The sequence below is a fragment of the Erythrolamprus reginae genome, chromosome 10 (assembly GCF_031021105.1).
Source record: "Erythrolamprus reginae isolate rEryReg1 chromosome 10, rEryReg1.hap1, whole genome shotgun sequence".
In the NCBI taxonomy this organism is placed as follows: domain Eukaryota; kingdom Metazoa; phylum Chordata; class Lepidosauria; order Squamata; family Dipsadidae; genus Erythrolamprus; species Erythrolamprus reginae.
In genome coordinates, this window is record NC_091959.1 from 5528795 (window position 1) to 5543132 (window position 14338).

Sequence of the window (14338 nt, forward strand, 5' to 3'; positions counted from 1 at the left end):
CTATGTTTCTAACGTGGAAATATTCAAGGTATATAGAACCTCACTCCCTTGGTCATCCAATGGACTTTTTTACTTAAGGCAGGTCTAGAACTCACACCCTAGGTTTTTTTTTTTTGTCTTTCATTTTTTATTGAGTGGGTTGTTGGACTAGATGACCTACAAGGTCCCTTCCAACTCTGTTAACCTGTCAATCCTTGTAAGGGAACCAGTTAGTCCTGCCTCCAGAAGCTCCTGGCCACCCAGCACCCAATGTGCTCAGAGAACCAGGGCAGCCGGTCCCTCCCTGAAGGGCAGCAGACTGGGTTCTGGCACAAAGCACTAAAGAAGCGACGGGGAGAATCTAATTTCTTTGCAAGCTGCTATTCTGAGCCCACACCGGTCTGATCTCCTGGCCCTCCAAATGGAATTAATCACTCTGTGTGGGCGGGCTTTGCCCAAACAGCGGCTGGTTTCATGTTTATTCAACCAGGAATATTGACAGATTTATTAGCATGCTTGTAGATACCTTGAGGTTTGCGGAAGGAGGGAGCAGAAACAGAGAGAGGAGGAGAAAGATGAGAAGGAAAAGGAGGAAGAGAAAAGGAAAGAAGAGAAAAGAAGAGAAAAGGAGGAAAAGAAGAGAGAAGAGGAAGAAGGAAGAGAAAGAGAGGAGGAGGAGAAGAGAGTAAAAGAAGAGAGGAGAGAGGAGGAGGAAGAGGAAGAGGAGAAGGAAAAGAGGAAGAGAAAGGAAAAGAAGAGAAGAGAAAGGGAGGAAAAGAAGAGAAGAGAGGAGAAGGAAGAAGAGAAGAGAGGGGAGAAGAGGAAGAAGGAAGAGGAGGAGGAAGAGAGGAGGAGGAGGAGAGAGAAGAGAGGAGAAAGGAGGAGGAGGAAGAGGAGAAGGAAAAGAGGAAGAGAAAAGAAGAGAAAGGGAGGAAAAGAAGAGAAGAGAGGAGAAGGAAGAAGAGAAGAGAGGGGAGAAGAGGAAGAAGGAAGAGGAGGAGGAAGAGAGGAGTAGGAAGAGAATAAAAGAAGAGACGAGAAAGGAGGTGGAGAAAGAGGAGAAGGAAAAGGAGGAAGAGAAAAGGAGAGAAGAGAAGAGAAAATGAGGAAAAGAAGAGAAGAGAGGAGAAGGAAGAAGAGAAGAGAGGGGAGAAGAGGAAGAATGAGGAGGCGGAGGAAGAGAGGAGGAGGAGGAGAGTAAAATAAGAGAGGAGAAAGGAGGAGGAGGAAGATGAGAAGGAAAAAAGGAAGAGAAAGGAAAAGAAGAGAAGAGAGGAGAAGGAAGAAGAGAACAGAGGGGAGAAGAGGAAGAAGGAAGAGAGGAGGAGGAGAAGAGAGTAGAGAGAGGAGAAAGGAAGAGGAGGAGAAGAAGGAGGAAGAGGAAGAGGAGAAAAGGGGGGAAAGGAAGAAGAGGAGGGGAAGGAAAAGGAGGAGGAAAAGAGTAAAAGAAGAAAGCAGAAGGAAGAAGTAGGAGGAGGAAGAGGAGAAGGAAAAAAGGAAGAGAAGAGAGGAGAAGGAAGAAGAGGAGGATATATTACATGGAAGGCCACAATACCGTTCAATACAATTGCAATCACCCCATTTTTAATACTCTATAAATATTTGCTCATATTTGGAAGCATTGTCTTGATTTAAGAGACTGGGATACATCCCAAGGTCCATCCTGGTAAGAGTTGGGCTTGTGTGTCTTCGGCTCCCCAAAATCTCCACCTTTAGAGAATTTGGAGAAAGTCCGTCGCCCCGTCTATTTCAGGATTCGGGTTCATCTTGCAAGGGCAGTAAAAACACTCACTCTGTGCAGGGTGGACTCACCCCTCGAAGTGTCAGGAATTTAAAAAGACTTTTCCAACCATTTATAGCGTCTCCGCCTTGGGGTGAAAAGGCCCAATGGAAACCTCAAGGAACCAGCGGCTCTAAAAGGCACCGTATCATCCGATGCTTGTCTTGTTATCTCTTCCACCTCAAGACCCGTAGATGCTTTGAGACGAGGCCCATCTGGGCTGTCAGCAGCTGCTTTTCTTATCTCCGGCCAGTGCAGGGACCTTGGCAACAATCTTCTCCGAAGGCCGGCGGTCTCTCGCTTGCAGTTGACCAGATGCCCTTCAAACTTTCTCAAGCGCAAGGAACGTAGCCTGCTTTTAAGCCAGCAAATCTACTTGGACGGAGGTTCTTTCTTTCTTTCTTTCTTTCTTTCTTTCTTTCTTTCTTCTCTCTCTCTCCCCTTCTTGTTCGTTCGTTCATTTGTTCCTTCCTTCCTTCCTTCCTGTTTCTCCTTCTTCTCTCACTCTCTCTTCCTTTTCTTTCTTTTCCTTTCTTTCGCTTTCCGTTTCCTCTCCTTCCTCCCTTCCCTCCCTCCCTCCTTCTTTCTTTCTTTCTTTCTCTCTCTCCCTCTCCTTCCTTTCTTCCCATTTCTCTTTCTTCTCTGTCTCTTCCTTTCCTTTCTTTTCCTTTCTTTTCCTTTCCTCTCCTCCCTCCCTCTCCCTCTTTCTTCCCTTCCTTCCTTCCTTCCTTCCCTTCCTCCCTCCCTCCCCCTCCCTCCCTTCCTTCCTTCCCTTCCTCCCTCCCTCCCTCTTCCTTCCTTCCCTTCCTCCCTCCCTCTTCCTTCCTTCCTTCCCTTCCTCCCTCCCTCTTCCTTCCTTCCCTCCCTCCCTCCCTCCCTCTTCCTTCCTTCCTTCCTTCCCTTCCTCCCTCCCTCTTCCTTCCTTCCTTCCTTCCCTCCCTCCCTCCCCCTTCTTTCCTTCCCTTCCTTCCTCCCTCCCTCCCTCTTCCTTCCTTCCTTCCTTCCTCCCCTTCCTCCCTCCCTCTTCCTTCCTTCCTTCCCTCCCTCCCTCCCTCTTCCTTCCTTCCTTCCTTCCTTTTCTATGCTGCCTCTCTCCAAAGACTCGGGGCAGCTTACAACATATAAAAGAACAGTACATTACAATAAAATCAATCCAATTAATTAAAATTACAATGCAATCTATGTTGCTTTATCATTTCCTCTAACCATGTATTTTTGTCCATTTTTCCCCCCTCTTTGGGCATGTCCACCACATATGGTAGTAGGACCCGAGTATCTGATTGCATTTCCAACATTTGGTGAACATCTTTGCTAGCTTTGCCGGTGGCAAATGCCACCTGTAAAATATTTTATAAGTCTTCCTTATTGTTGCCATTGTACACACGCCCAGCTGTTTTTACTGCCCATTTAGCCAAGGCTGGATCTTATTTTTCAGCTAAGCCTCCACCCTATGCTAAGCTCTGGTTACAAATGCACACAGCCTCTGTTTTCATACCATTGTGTAAAAACCATTTTAAAAGCTTAAACGGGGATCATCTGGTTGACACATCTGACAAAGGCAAACACAACATATGGGATCACAAATTAGCCCACCTTTTTTAAAAAAAATCTCCTTCTCTAGGGTGATGTTGAATGATGATCAAAACTTTGGAATTTGATTGTCTATCGGGAATTACAATTTCATCGTGAGAAATTGAAAAGGAATTATGTTTCCAGGTGTTAAGCAATGACTGTTAGAACTATGTATGACTTACCTGTCCTATAGTCATGTTCATTTAATCAAAAGATGAAGTATTATTTTCATCTTTGGAGGACTGGTTATATTTTGTGCAATAACATTTTAAATCTGATTATACGACATGGCATTTATTAGTAAATCCGGGAGTATCTGCAGTTTTAATATAGAGAGAACTTTGCTATTATTTTTTTAGCCTGTCTATTCGTGTCTCTTCTTTTTTCTTGTTTTAATCATTGTCTCCGGACTCAATTGTGTCAACCCCTAACCCCCAACATTTCTCCCTTAGACTATCCACAATTGACCTCTCCAGGTTCCTAAGAGGCCAGTAAGGGGCGTACATAAGTGCACTGGTGTGCCTTTCGTCCCCTGTCCAATTGTCTTTCCTTTCTCTCACTTATCATATATATTTTCTTTCTTTCATATATCCTCTCCTCTAAGTTCACTTTACCCTTATATATATTACTACACGTCTATTTTTCTTCCTATGTATTTGTGTATTGGACAAATGAATAAATAAATAAAATAAATAAAATAAATTATTTTCCAAAGTTTGTAGTTTAGAACTTCAAATGATAGAGTTTGAAGGGATTATTATTATTATTACTATTTATTAGATTTGTATGCTGCCCCTCTCCGAAGACTCGGGGCGACTCACAACAGTAATACAAAACAATATAACAGTGAGACAAATCTAATATTAAAATAAAACATATCTAAAACCCCAACAATTTAAAACCATACAACACATACATATCAAACATAAAATATAAAAGCCTGGGGGAAGATGTCTCAGTTCCCCCATGCTTGGCGATAAAGGTGGGTCTTGAGTAATTTGCGAAAGACAAGGAGGGTGGGGGCCGTTCTAATCTCTGGGGGGAGTTGATTCCAGAGGGCCGGGGCCGCCACAGAGAAGGCTCTTCCCCTGGGGGCCCGCCAAATGACTTTGCTTGATAAAACATGCATGCACACACCATATACACTGCTCAAAAAAATTAAAGGGAACACTTAAACCATGCAATAAAACTCCAAGTAAATCAAACTTCTGTGAAATCAAACTGTCCACTTAGGAAACAACAATTATTGACAATCAATTTCACAGGCTGTTGTGCACATTCAACTTTGTACAGAACATTCAATGAGAATAATGCATTCATTCTGATCCAATATGTGTTATTTGAGTGTTCCCTTTATTTTTTTCAGCAGTATATATTTCTGTGCATATCCAGGCAGGTTTTGCCATTAAAGAGATCGGTGATATCTTAAATTGGTAGCAAGGATTTTATTTTTTTAATCCCAGAAAAAAATATTTTAAGTCAAAGTGGCGTCTTTCCTGTGCTTTTCTTGACCACAATGCAACACATAAAAGGCTTGCTAGTACTGTCTTCTAAACCGATTCTTCGGTTTTTCATTTGGCTTATCGCTCTGGACTTTCCTCATGGTCTTCCTTCCACCTGCCTTAACAGGTTGGACCCTACTAAGCGTCTCCGTAATCAGCCAAGGCTGGTTAGCTGCTGCCATCTACTGTGGTACTCATGTTAGTTATTTTGTCCTTCTAATTTGACTTCAAGGCATGGAGAGAAACGTCTTTTGATTGTAGTCGTGGTTTATCTCACATTATTATTGTTGTTGTTATTATTATTGTTATATCAGTACAACACAGCAAACGAGATCACTATGCTGGATTTCGTATTTCATCACCAGTCGGGCGCTTCCCAAGCACCTAGGACTGCGTGATGTAGCGGTGAATTATGTTTGCCGATCCCAGTAAAGCGGCCTTTTGCAATTGACAGATGGAGATTTTGTCAATTCCGATGGTTTTCAAATGTCTGCTGAGATCCTTTGATACTGCGCCCAGCGTGCCAAGGACCACTGGGACCACTTTCATGGGCTTATGCCAGAGTCGTTGCAGCTACTACTCTTTCAGTAAAATAATGTTTTCTCATGTTGCTTTTGATCTTTCCCCCAACTAATTTCAGATTGTGTCCCCTTGTTCTTGTGTTCACTTTCCTATTAAAAACACTTCCCTCCTGAATCTTATTTAACCCTTTAACATATTTAAATGTTTCGATCATGTCCCCCCTTTTCCTTCTGTCCTCCAGACTATACAGATTGAGGTCATTAAGTCTTTACTGATATGTTTTATGCTTAAGACCTTCCACCATTCTTGTAGCCCGTCTTTGGACCCGTTCAATTTTGTCAATATCTTTTTGTAGGTGAGGTCTCCAGAACTGAACACAGTATTCCAAATGTGGTCTCACCAGCGCTCCATGCTTGTTATACCTTTAGCTATGCAGCCAAGCATCCTACTTGCTTTCCATACCGCCTGACCGCACTGCTCACCCATTTTGAGACTGTCAGAAATCACTACCCCTAAATCCTTCTCTTCTGAAGTTTTTGCTAACACAGAACTGCCAATACAATACTCAGATTGAGGATTCCTTTTCCCCAAGTGCATTATTTTACATTTGGAAACATTAAACTGCAGTTTCCATTGCTTTCCATTATTATTATTATTATTATTATTATTATTATTATTATTATTATTATAAAGTAATTCTAATTTATTCTTTATACCTAGGTCTCGAATTCTACTAACCACATGTCCTCTTACCTTGTCCCATCAATTCCTGTAGATTAGTTTCTTTGGCCGAATTAATCCTTTTATCCATAATCGCAAACTGAATGTGATCCACCATATAACGATACCAATTTTGTATTGTCCATTTTGTCGCATCCTTCCAGCCTAGGACTATTACCGCCTGAGCGCTTTCTATCGCTGCTTCTTTTATTTCTCTAAATTCTCCCATCTCATTCCTTTTGACTAATGCTGCCATTTCCTTTGTAATTGTCCATCATACAGGGGGTGGATGAAAAAAATAGAAACACTCGACTTTTTGGCATCATAATGTTTGAACATGTTCAAATCAATCAAAACTTGACATATTTTAATGTTTTTTTTCAAGAAATTCTGTTATTTCATATGTTTTTTTAAACTACCTTTTTTTTTTTTACAGAAATTTAAGGAAATTGGTTCTAACCTTCTAGAAATGGCAGAGCTCTCAGACTTTCAAAGAGGCCCAATTGTTGGTGCTCGAATGGCAGGCGCTAGTGTAACAGAAAGTGCCCGGATATTTGGCATTTCAAGAGGTCATGTGTCAAAAGTCATGACTGCTTTTGAAAGAGAAGGAAAACGTCCTCACCCAGCACAGGTCTGGTCGAAAGTCAAAGTGGTCTGAGAGAGACCGTCGGACTCTAAAGCAAATTGTTAGAGCGGATCGCAAGACCGCAGCTCCTAAAATCACTGCAGAGCTCAATAGACACGTACAGAACCCAGTTTCTACAAAAACTGTTTGAAGGGAGCTTCACAAATCTGGATTTTCCAGATGTTTCCATTATTTTGTCCACCCCCTGTATATTTAACATCCTATTAGTGTCCTCTTACACATCTTTCCAGTTGCTCCTGTTCTTGAAAACACACACACACACAAACACACACATTCTGAGCCAGCCCAACTTCGCATTCAAATTTAATCTGACTGTTTGGAAGGAGGCTTTGGTTGATGTTATTTTTCCTGGGGCCACAACTCTGCTGAGAATCACAAAACTCCCGTCCGCCGATGGCCTTTGTGAGTTGTGCATTTAAACATCGAAAGGGATGTTAATCCCCCCCTTGTGTACCACACAGCACCTCTACCTCCGCTGACAGTTTGTAGAGCGCATGGGAGGAACAGTTCTACCTTGTGGACAAAATAAGTCACTTGATCAAAGGGATCGCCTGGCAACGGGGCCGATTTGTCTGGGATGTCCGTGCAAATAAAGTCAGCTACATTTCCGATATCTCCACACTCTGCCAAATCTATTTCTTATCCAGGAACAGGGGAGATCTCAGAGAAAAGTCCTGCCTGTTTTGAGTTGGCTGTATGGAAAGCCAGCCATGTTCTTTCTTTCTTTCTTTCTTTCTTTCTTTCTTTCTTTCTTTCTTTCTTTCTTTCTCTTTCTTTCTTTCATTCTTTCATTCTTTCATTCTTTCATTCTTTCATTCTTTTCTTCCTTTCCATCCATCCATCTATCTATCTATCTATTCTGCCGGTGTGTTTCAACTGCCCGTAATTACAGGGTAATTAGTCCAGGAAGACACACACCACACAATAAAAGGAAAACCCAAAAGTTTTTATAAACAGAAAAACAGAAACAGCTCCCTTTTTAAATGTCAAAGGGATTTTCTGGTACACACAAGGCACAGGTGAAATGCAATCCAATTGCTCACCCAATAACTGGGAAATTGAGTCTAATTCTAAAGTCCAGAGAGTCCACAAACAATCTTGAACAGCACAAAAACTACGATCTTGACGAAACAATGAATTAGATAAACTGCCATGAGGCTAAAACACCAAGCTGCACTTTTATCTGTAGCACTAATTACAGCAGCCCTACCCAACCACTGGTGGCCTCATTTTCTCTTGTAATAATCCTTCAGTTGTTGTCTCCTATGCATCACTCTATGCGTGCGTGGATGTGTCATTAATTCTTGTTCAGAATCCAGGGATGATACAGATGATTGATTTCCTCCTGGGCTGTCTGCCAAACTCCCCTCTTCCCTGTCACTCATGCTGCTTTGGTCAGAGGAGGTTTCATTGGCAGATTCCATCGGGAGCAAAACAGGCCTGTGGCATGTGGATGTTTCCCCCACATCCACCTGCACATTCCTTGGGGCAGGAGGTGGGCCAGAGCTAACCACAACATCTATGTGTCTATCACCTCTTGTGCATCGCTTAAGCATCATCAAATCCTGCTGGTGGTGTTGTGGTTAGAGAAATGAGCTAGATTTGGAGTTTTTGGATTCCCCCATGGCATCAGGATGCTTCCTGGATGAGCTTAAGCCAGCAATTCTATGGGCTACTGGCTGATTGGGTTGAGTCAGCCTTCCATCTTTCTGAAGTTGGAAAAATGGAGACCCAGATTGTTGACTCCACAAACCACTCAGAAAGAGTTTTAAAGCAGTGTGAAGCAGTATACAGTATAAGTCTAAGGGCTATTGCTGTAATGAGTCAACATTTCCATATTGTTGGCAGTGAACTTTATTTATTTATTTATTTTATTTATTTATTAGATTTGTATGCCGCCCCTCTCCGAAGACTCGGGGCGGCTCACAACAACAATAAAAACAATATAACAGTGTAACAAATCTAATATTAAAACATATAAAACTATTTATTTATTTATTTATTTTATTTATTTATTAGATTTGTATGCCGCCCCTCTCCGAAGACTCGGGGCGGCTCACAACAACAATAAAAACAATATAACAGTGTAACAAATCTAATATTAAAACATATAAAACTATTTATTTATTTATTTATTTATTTATTTATTTTATTAGATTTGTATGCCGCCCCTCTCCGAAGACTCGGGGCGGCTCACAACAGCAATAGAAGCAATATAACAGTGTAACAAATCTAATATTAAAAACATATAAAACTATTTATTTATTTATCTATCTATCTATCTATCTATCTATCTATTTATTTATTTATTTATTTATTTATTAATTATTTGGACTTATATGCCACCCATCCCCGAAGATTCGGGGCAGCTTACAACATATAAAAGAACAATTAAAAAAAACCACCCTAAATCCAAATTTAAAATTAATCTAACTAATGTAAAACCGCAAATCCTTAAAAACCAATCACTCTCATTCAGACAAACTTTCCAACGCTGCCTTCACCTTTTAGATTTTTTTTTTTAAAAAAAATCAAGACTTTTTGTTTGTTTAAGGTACTCCTGTGGCTCTCCCGTGTCTTTGGTCCCACGAATCTATCCCAACAAGGAGCTATTCTGGGAAAGGATTGCTGCAAATCTGGGGCTTACTGGCTAATCTTCTTCTTCTAGATCTTCCATATGACCTACGACCTGGCCAGTGCCGTGGTACGGATCGTCAACTTGATTGGCATGATGCTGTTGTTGTGCCATTGGGATGGCTGCCTCCAGTTCCTGGTGCCCATGCTCCAAGAATTTCCAGGGGACTGTTGGGTTTCGCTGAATCGTATGGTGGTAAGTTGCTGACTGGTTTTGTGTGGATGCTGTCAAAGTCCCTGGTGAAGACAATGTCCTCAAAAGGGGCTAAGGGCAACCCAGTGTGTGGGATCACTCACGAACGCGAATCCTAGAAAGAAAACTTGGACACATTCTCTCTCTGGGTGAAGTGACACGGTATAGAATAGAATAGAATAGAATAGAATTTTATTGGCCAAGTGTGATTGGACACACAAGGAACTTGTCTTGGTGCATATGCTCTCAACGTACATAAAATAAAATATACATTTGTCAAGAATCATATAGGGCCATGTACCTCTTTTTATTTAGGAGCATAAGGAAATGAGGATAATTACACGTATGTGTCAAGTGATACATCCAATAACATAACTTCAAACATATCTTTTGAGTTCTTCCTTTTCCCATAGATATCACAAAACAATTTCCTAGAAAACTCTTCCTCAGAGCAGATGTTTCTCACACCTAATTTCTCTGAAGCCTTCTGCCTTATCTCAACTAATCTTCCTTAATCACCCTCTAGTCCTGTGTTGGCTTCAGGCAATGTAAATCTCCCCCTTTGATCCTATAACGTCCTGTCCAGAGTGATGTAAACTTTGTTTATTAGTAAGATGTTTATTGAGCCCTTTTGTTTCCCTGTTGTAATTACCAGGAATGCAGACTAGGCAAGTTTAGTGCCCTCCTATCCTGGATTATAATACGCAGAGCATTTTTATGCTAGAGGTCCAGATATATATAATTATAATACAATCCTATTCTAACATATTTATGCTATACTGCAACTGTTTTGGCACCGGTGAACCACCGTCTCGTACAATGAATAGAGCTGAGATGTTCCCTGACTTCTGTCTAAGGAGGTGGGTAGGTGGGTGTTCTCTATTCCATCAGCCACTTCCTCATCCCTTGATGAGTGCAAAAAACCCAGAACATTCCTCCCGTTGGAATTTCATGAACACTCCAGCAAGGAAAGTCAAATATAAATTTATAACCTTTTTAATAAAAGGAGAGAGGGAATCTAGACTAGGCTACGTCCACATTTGTTTAGTGGAGGGAAATGGCTCCCTGAACTTCCGGATTTGTGGTTATATGAGAGGAAGAAAAAGAAATATTTTAAGGAAAAATTAGTGTGACCATCATATCTTCCTGTAATAGGTGAGAAAAAATGTCCATTAAAGTAGATATTTGATTTCTGACAGTCTCAAAATGGGTGAGCAGTGTGGTCGGGCAGTAGGAAAAGCAAGTAGGATGCTTGGCTGCATAGCTAGAGGTATAACAAGCAGGAAGAGGGAGATTGTGATCCCCTTATATAGAGCGCTGGTGAGACCCCATTTGGAATACTGTGTTCAGTTCTGGAGACCTCACCTACAAAAAGATATGGACAAAATTGAACGGGTCCAAAGACGGGCTACAAGAATGGTGGAAGGTCTTAAGCATAAAACATATCAGGAAAGACTTGATGAACTCCATCTGTATAGTCTGGAGGACAGAAGAAAAAGGGGGGACATGATCGAAACATTTAAATATGTTAAAGGGTTAAATAAGGTCCAGGAGGGAAGTGTTTTTAATAGGAAAGTGAACACAAGAACAAGGGGACACAATCTGAAGTTAGTTGGGGGAAAGATCAAAAGCAACATGAGAAAATATTATTTGACTGAAAGAGTAGTAGATGCTTGGAACAAACTTCCAGCAGACGTGGTTGGTAAATCCACAGTAACTGAATTGAAACATGCCTGGGATAAACATATACCCATTGTAAGATAAAATACAGGAAATAGTATAAGGGCAGACTAGATGGACCATGAGGTCTTTTTCTGCCGTCAGTCTTCTATGTTTGTATGTTTCTATATTGTTTCAAGGCACCTGCAATCAGGAAATGATCTTAGTCCCATTTAGAAATGATGGATGGATGGATGATGGATCAATGAATGAATGGAATAAGGAATGAATGGATCAATGAATGCATGGATTAATGAATATCAGTGTATCAGGACAGAGGGCAAATTAATTATGTCCCTCTCACCTACCTTAGTTTCAAAGTTCTTCATATTTTGTGAATGAATTCTTTAAGGTAGAATTCATACATTAGGGCTGAGAAGCCACAACATTCAAAGGATGTAGTATTGCAGTTCCCAGCAGGTCCATCCGTCATGGTGAATGGTTAGCAATTTGAAAGGATTCAGATCCAGTTTTATGGAGCCAATTATGGAAGGGAGGAAGGATTTGTTGAATTGGTTGGCAATTGTGCTTTGTGCTTGAGATGGGGCCCCAAAGCCTAGTCTGGTTGAGTCTTCTCTGCTCCAGGCAGGCTAAGAAGTAGAGTTGAGGTGGACCCAGAAGCAGCTCTCTGTTTGGAGGATCTGGACCCAAGTCTATCAGAGGAAAACAGATCTTAGGAGAAGAAGAGGCAGAGCCTGGGGTTGGAGTCAAGAGAGGAATCAGTTTGGAGTCAGTACACGTTCACAAGCAATCCAAATCCAGCTCCTCCTTTTAGCCCATTAATGGTTTCAGAACAAGGGTGGGCTTCAAACATTTTAGCAAGGGGGTCTCTGCCTGATTGCTAGGGGCATGTGTGACCATGGTGGGAATAGCCTAGTCGGCCTCCTGCACCACAGTGGGGTTGGGGGCTCTGGAGGCTTTCCTTGAGCCTTCAGGAGGGTAAAAATAGCCTCCCTAGGCTCTGCAGGCTTTTGTTGAGCCTCCAGGAGGGTGAAAACAGCCTCCCTAGGCTCTGCAGGTTTTGCTGGAGCCTCCAGGAGGGCAAAACAGCTCCCTTGGGCTCCAAAGGTTTTCCTTGAGCCTCCAGGAGGGCGAAGACAGCCCCCCTAGGCTCTGCAGGCTTTGCTGGAGCCTCCAGGAGGGCAAAACAGCTCCCTTGGGCTCCAAAGGTTTTCCTTGAGCCTCCAGGAGGGCGAAGACAGCCCCCCTAGGCTCTGCAGGCTTTGCTGGAGCCTCCAGGAGGGTGAAAACAGCCCCCTTGGGCTCCAGAGGTTTTCCTTGAGCCTCCAGGAGGGTGAAAACAGCCCCCTTGGGCTCCAGAGGTTTTCCTTGAGCCTCCAGGAGGGTGAAAACAGCCCCCTTGGGCTCCAGAGGTTTTCCTTGAGCCTCCAGGAGGGTGAAAACAGCCTCCCCAGACTCTGGAAGTCAGAAATGGGCCTGTTTCCAGCCTTCTGAACTTCCAGGTGGCCAATAAGACTGTTTTTTGTCCTCCCTAAGCCTTTGCATGCAGCTTGCAGTTACCTGCATCCAAAACAGGCTTTGTAGGGACTTCTGGGGAGACAGGACCAGCCAGGAGTGGGATCTGGGGGTTCTCCGAACTGTACAGAATCTGAGCTAGAGGTTCTCCCGAACCCCTGCCAATCCCCAGCCGCCCAGCCATGGTTACAGATTTAGCAGTTCCATGCTGGATGTTCTTTGTTCATTTCAGTAAAATATAGTTTGAAATTCTCAGAACATCAGTGTTGGCTGTTCTCTTGACTTGGCCCATATTGGGGGGGGGAGGTTGAGCTTCTGAGCACACAAGCTACTTTCGATTCTGAGAACATTTTCTACCTGACTTTTCAAGGACATTCGGAAATGTTGACCGGAAGAAGCAGCTTAGAAGAAGATTGGCAAACAAAACAGCCGAGTGCTTTCCCCACTTAGCTAAACATTGGACCACACCAAAGTCCACACTGTAACTAAAAGTGGCATTTGTCTTTTCAGGATAACGTCCTGAAGGTCAGAAATGGTGGTGACTCCAGGCAGCTTTGCAGAAATAAAATTCCCAAATACAAAACCCAATATATCGTCACCTCCACCAGTGACAACAATTAGAGAAATCAGTTGATGTGCTCCATATCACCCTGGGGTTCTCGGGGCTCATCACCTCGAGGCTCGACTACTGTAACGCTCTCTACATGGGGCTACCTTTGAAGAGTGTTCGGAAACTTCAGATCGTGCAGAATGCAGCTGCGAGAGCAGTCATGGGCTTTCCCAAAAATGCCCATGTAACACCAACACTCCGCAGTCTGCATTGGTTGCCGATCAGTTTCCGGTCACAATTCAAAGTGTTGGTTATGACCTATAAAGCCCTTCATGGCACTGGACCAGAATATCTCCGGGACCGCCTTCTGCTGCACAAATCCCAGCGACCGGTTAGGTCCCACCGAGTCGGCCTTCTCCAGGACCCGTCGACTAAACAATGTCGTTTGGCGGGACCCAGGAGAAGAGCCTTCTCTGTGGCGGCCCCGACCCTCTGGAACCAGCTCACCCCAGATATCAGAGTTGCCCCCATCCTCCTTACCTTTTGCAAGCTCCTTAAAACCCACCTCTGTCGTCAGGCATGGGGGAATTGAAATTTTCCCTTCCCCCTAGGCTTATAGAATTTATACATGGTATGCTTGTATGTATGATTGATTCTTTAAATTGGGGTTTTTAAGATTATTTTTAATATTAGATTTGTTCACATTGTCTTTTTTATTGTTGTTAGCCGTCCCGAGTCTTCGGAGAGGGGCGGCATACAAATCTAATAAATACAAATACAAATATATACCCTCTGGAATCAGCTCCCCCCAGAGATTCGTATTGCCCCCACCCTCCTTGCCTTTTGTAATTTATTAATTTATTTATTCAATTTTTTAATGCCGCCCTTCTCCTTAGACTCAGGGCGGCTTACAGCATGTTAGCCATAGCACTTTTTAACAGAGCCAGCCTACTGCCCCCACAATCCGGGTCCTCATTTGACCCACCCCGGAAGGATGGAAGGCTGAGTCAACCTTGAGCCGGTGGTGAGATTTGAACCGCTGACC

At 42.8% G+C, this 14338-nt stretch overlaps 1 protein-coding gene across 1 annotated transcript in view; it reads left to right on the plus strand.

Moving 5' to 3' along the window:
- The window catches only part of HCN4 (hyperpolarization activated cyclic nucleotide gated potassium channel 4), a 66957-nt gene that overhangs the window by 34311 nt on the left and 18308 nt on the right, over positions 1-14338 (plus strand). The window contains exon 3 of the mRNA XM_070761944.1: positions 9390-9551. Within this exon, the coding sequence (XP_070618045.1) occupies positions 9390-9551 (162 nt within the window). The remainder of the gene's footprint in view (positions 1-9389; positions 9552-14338) is intronic.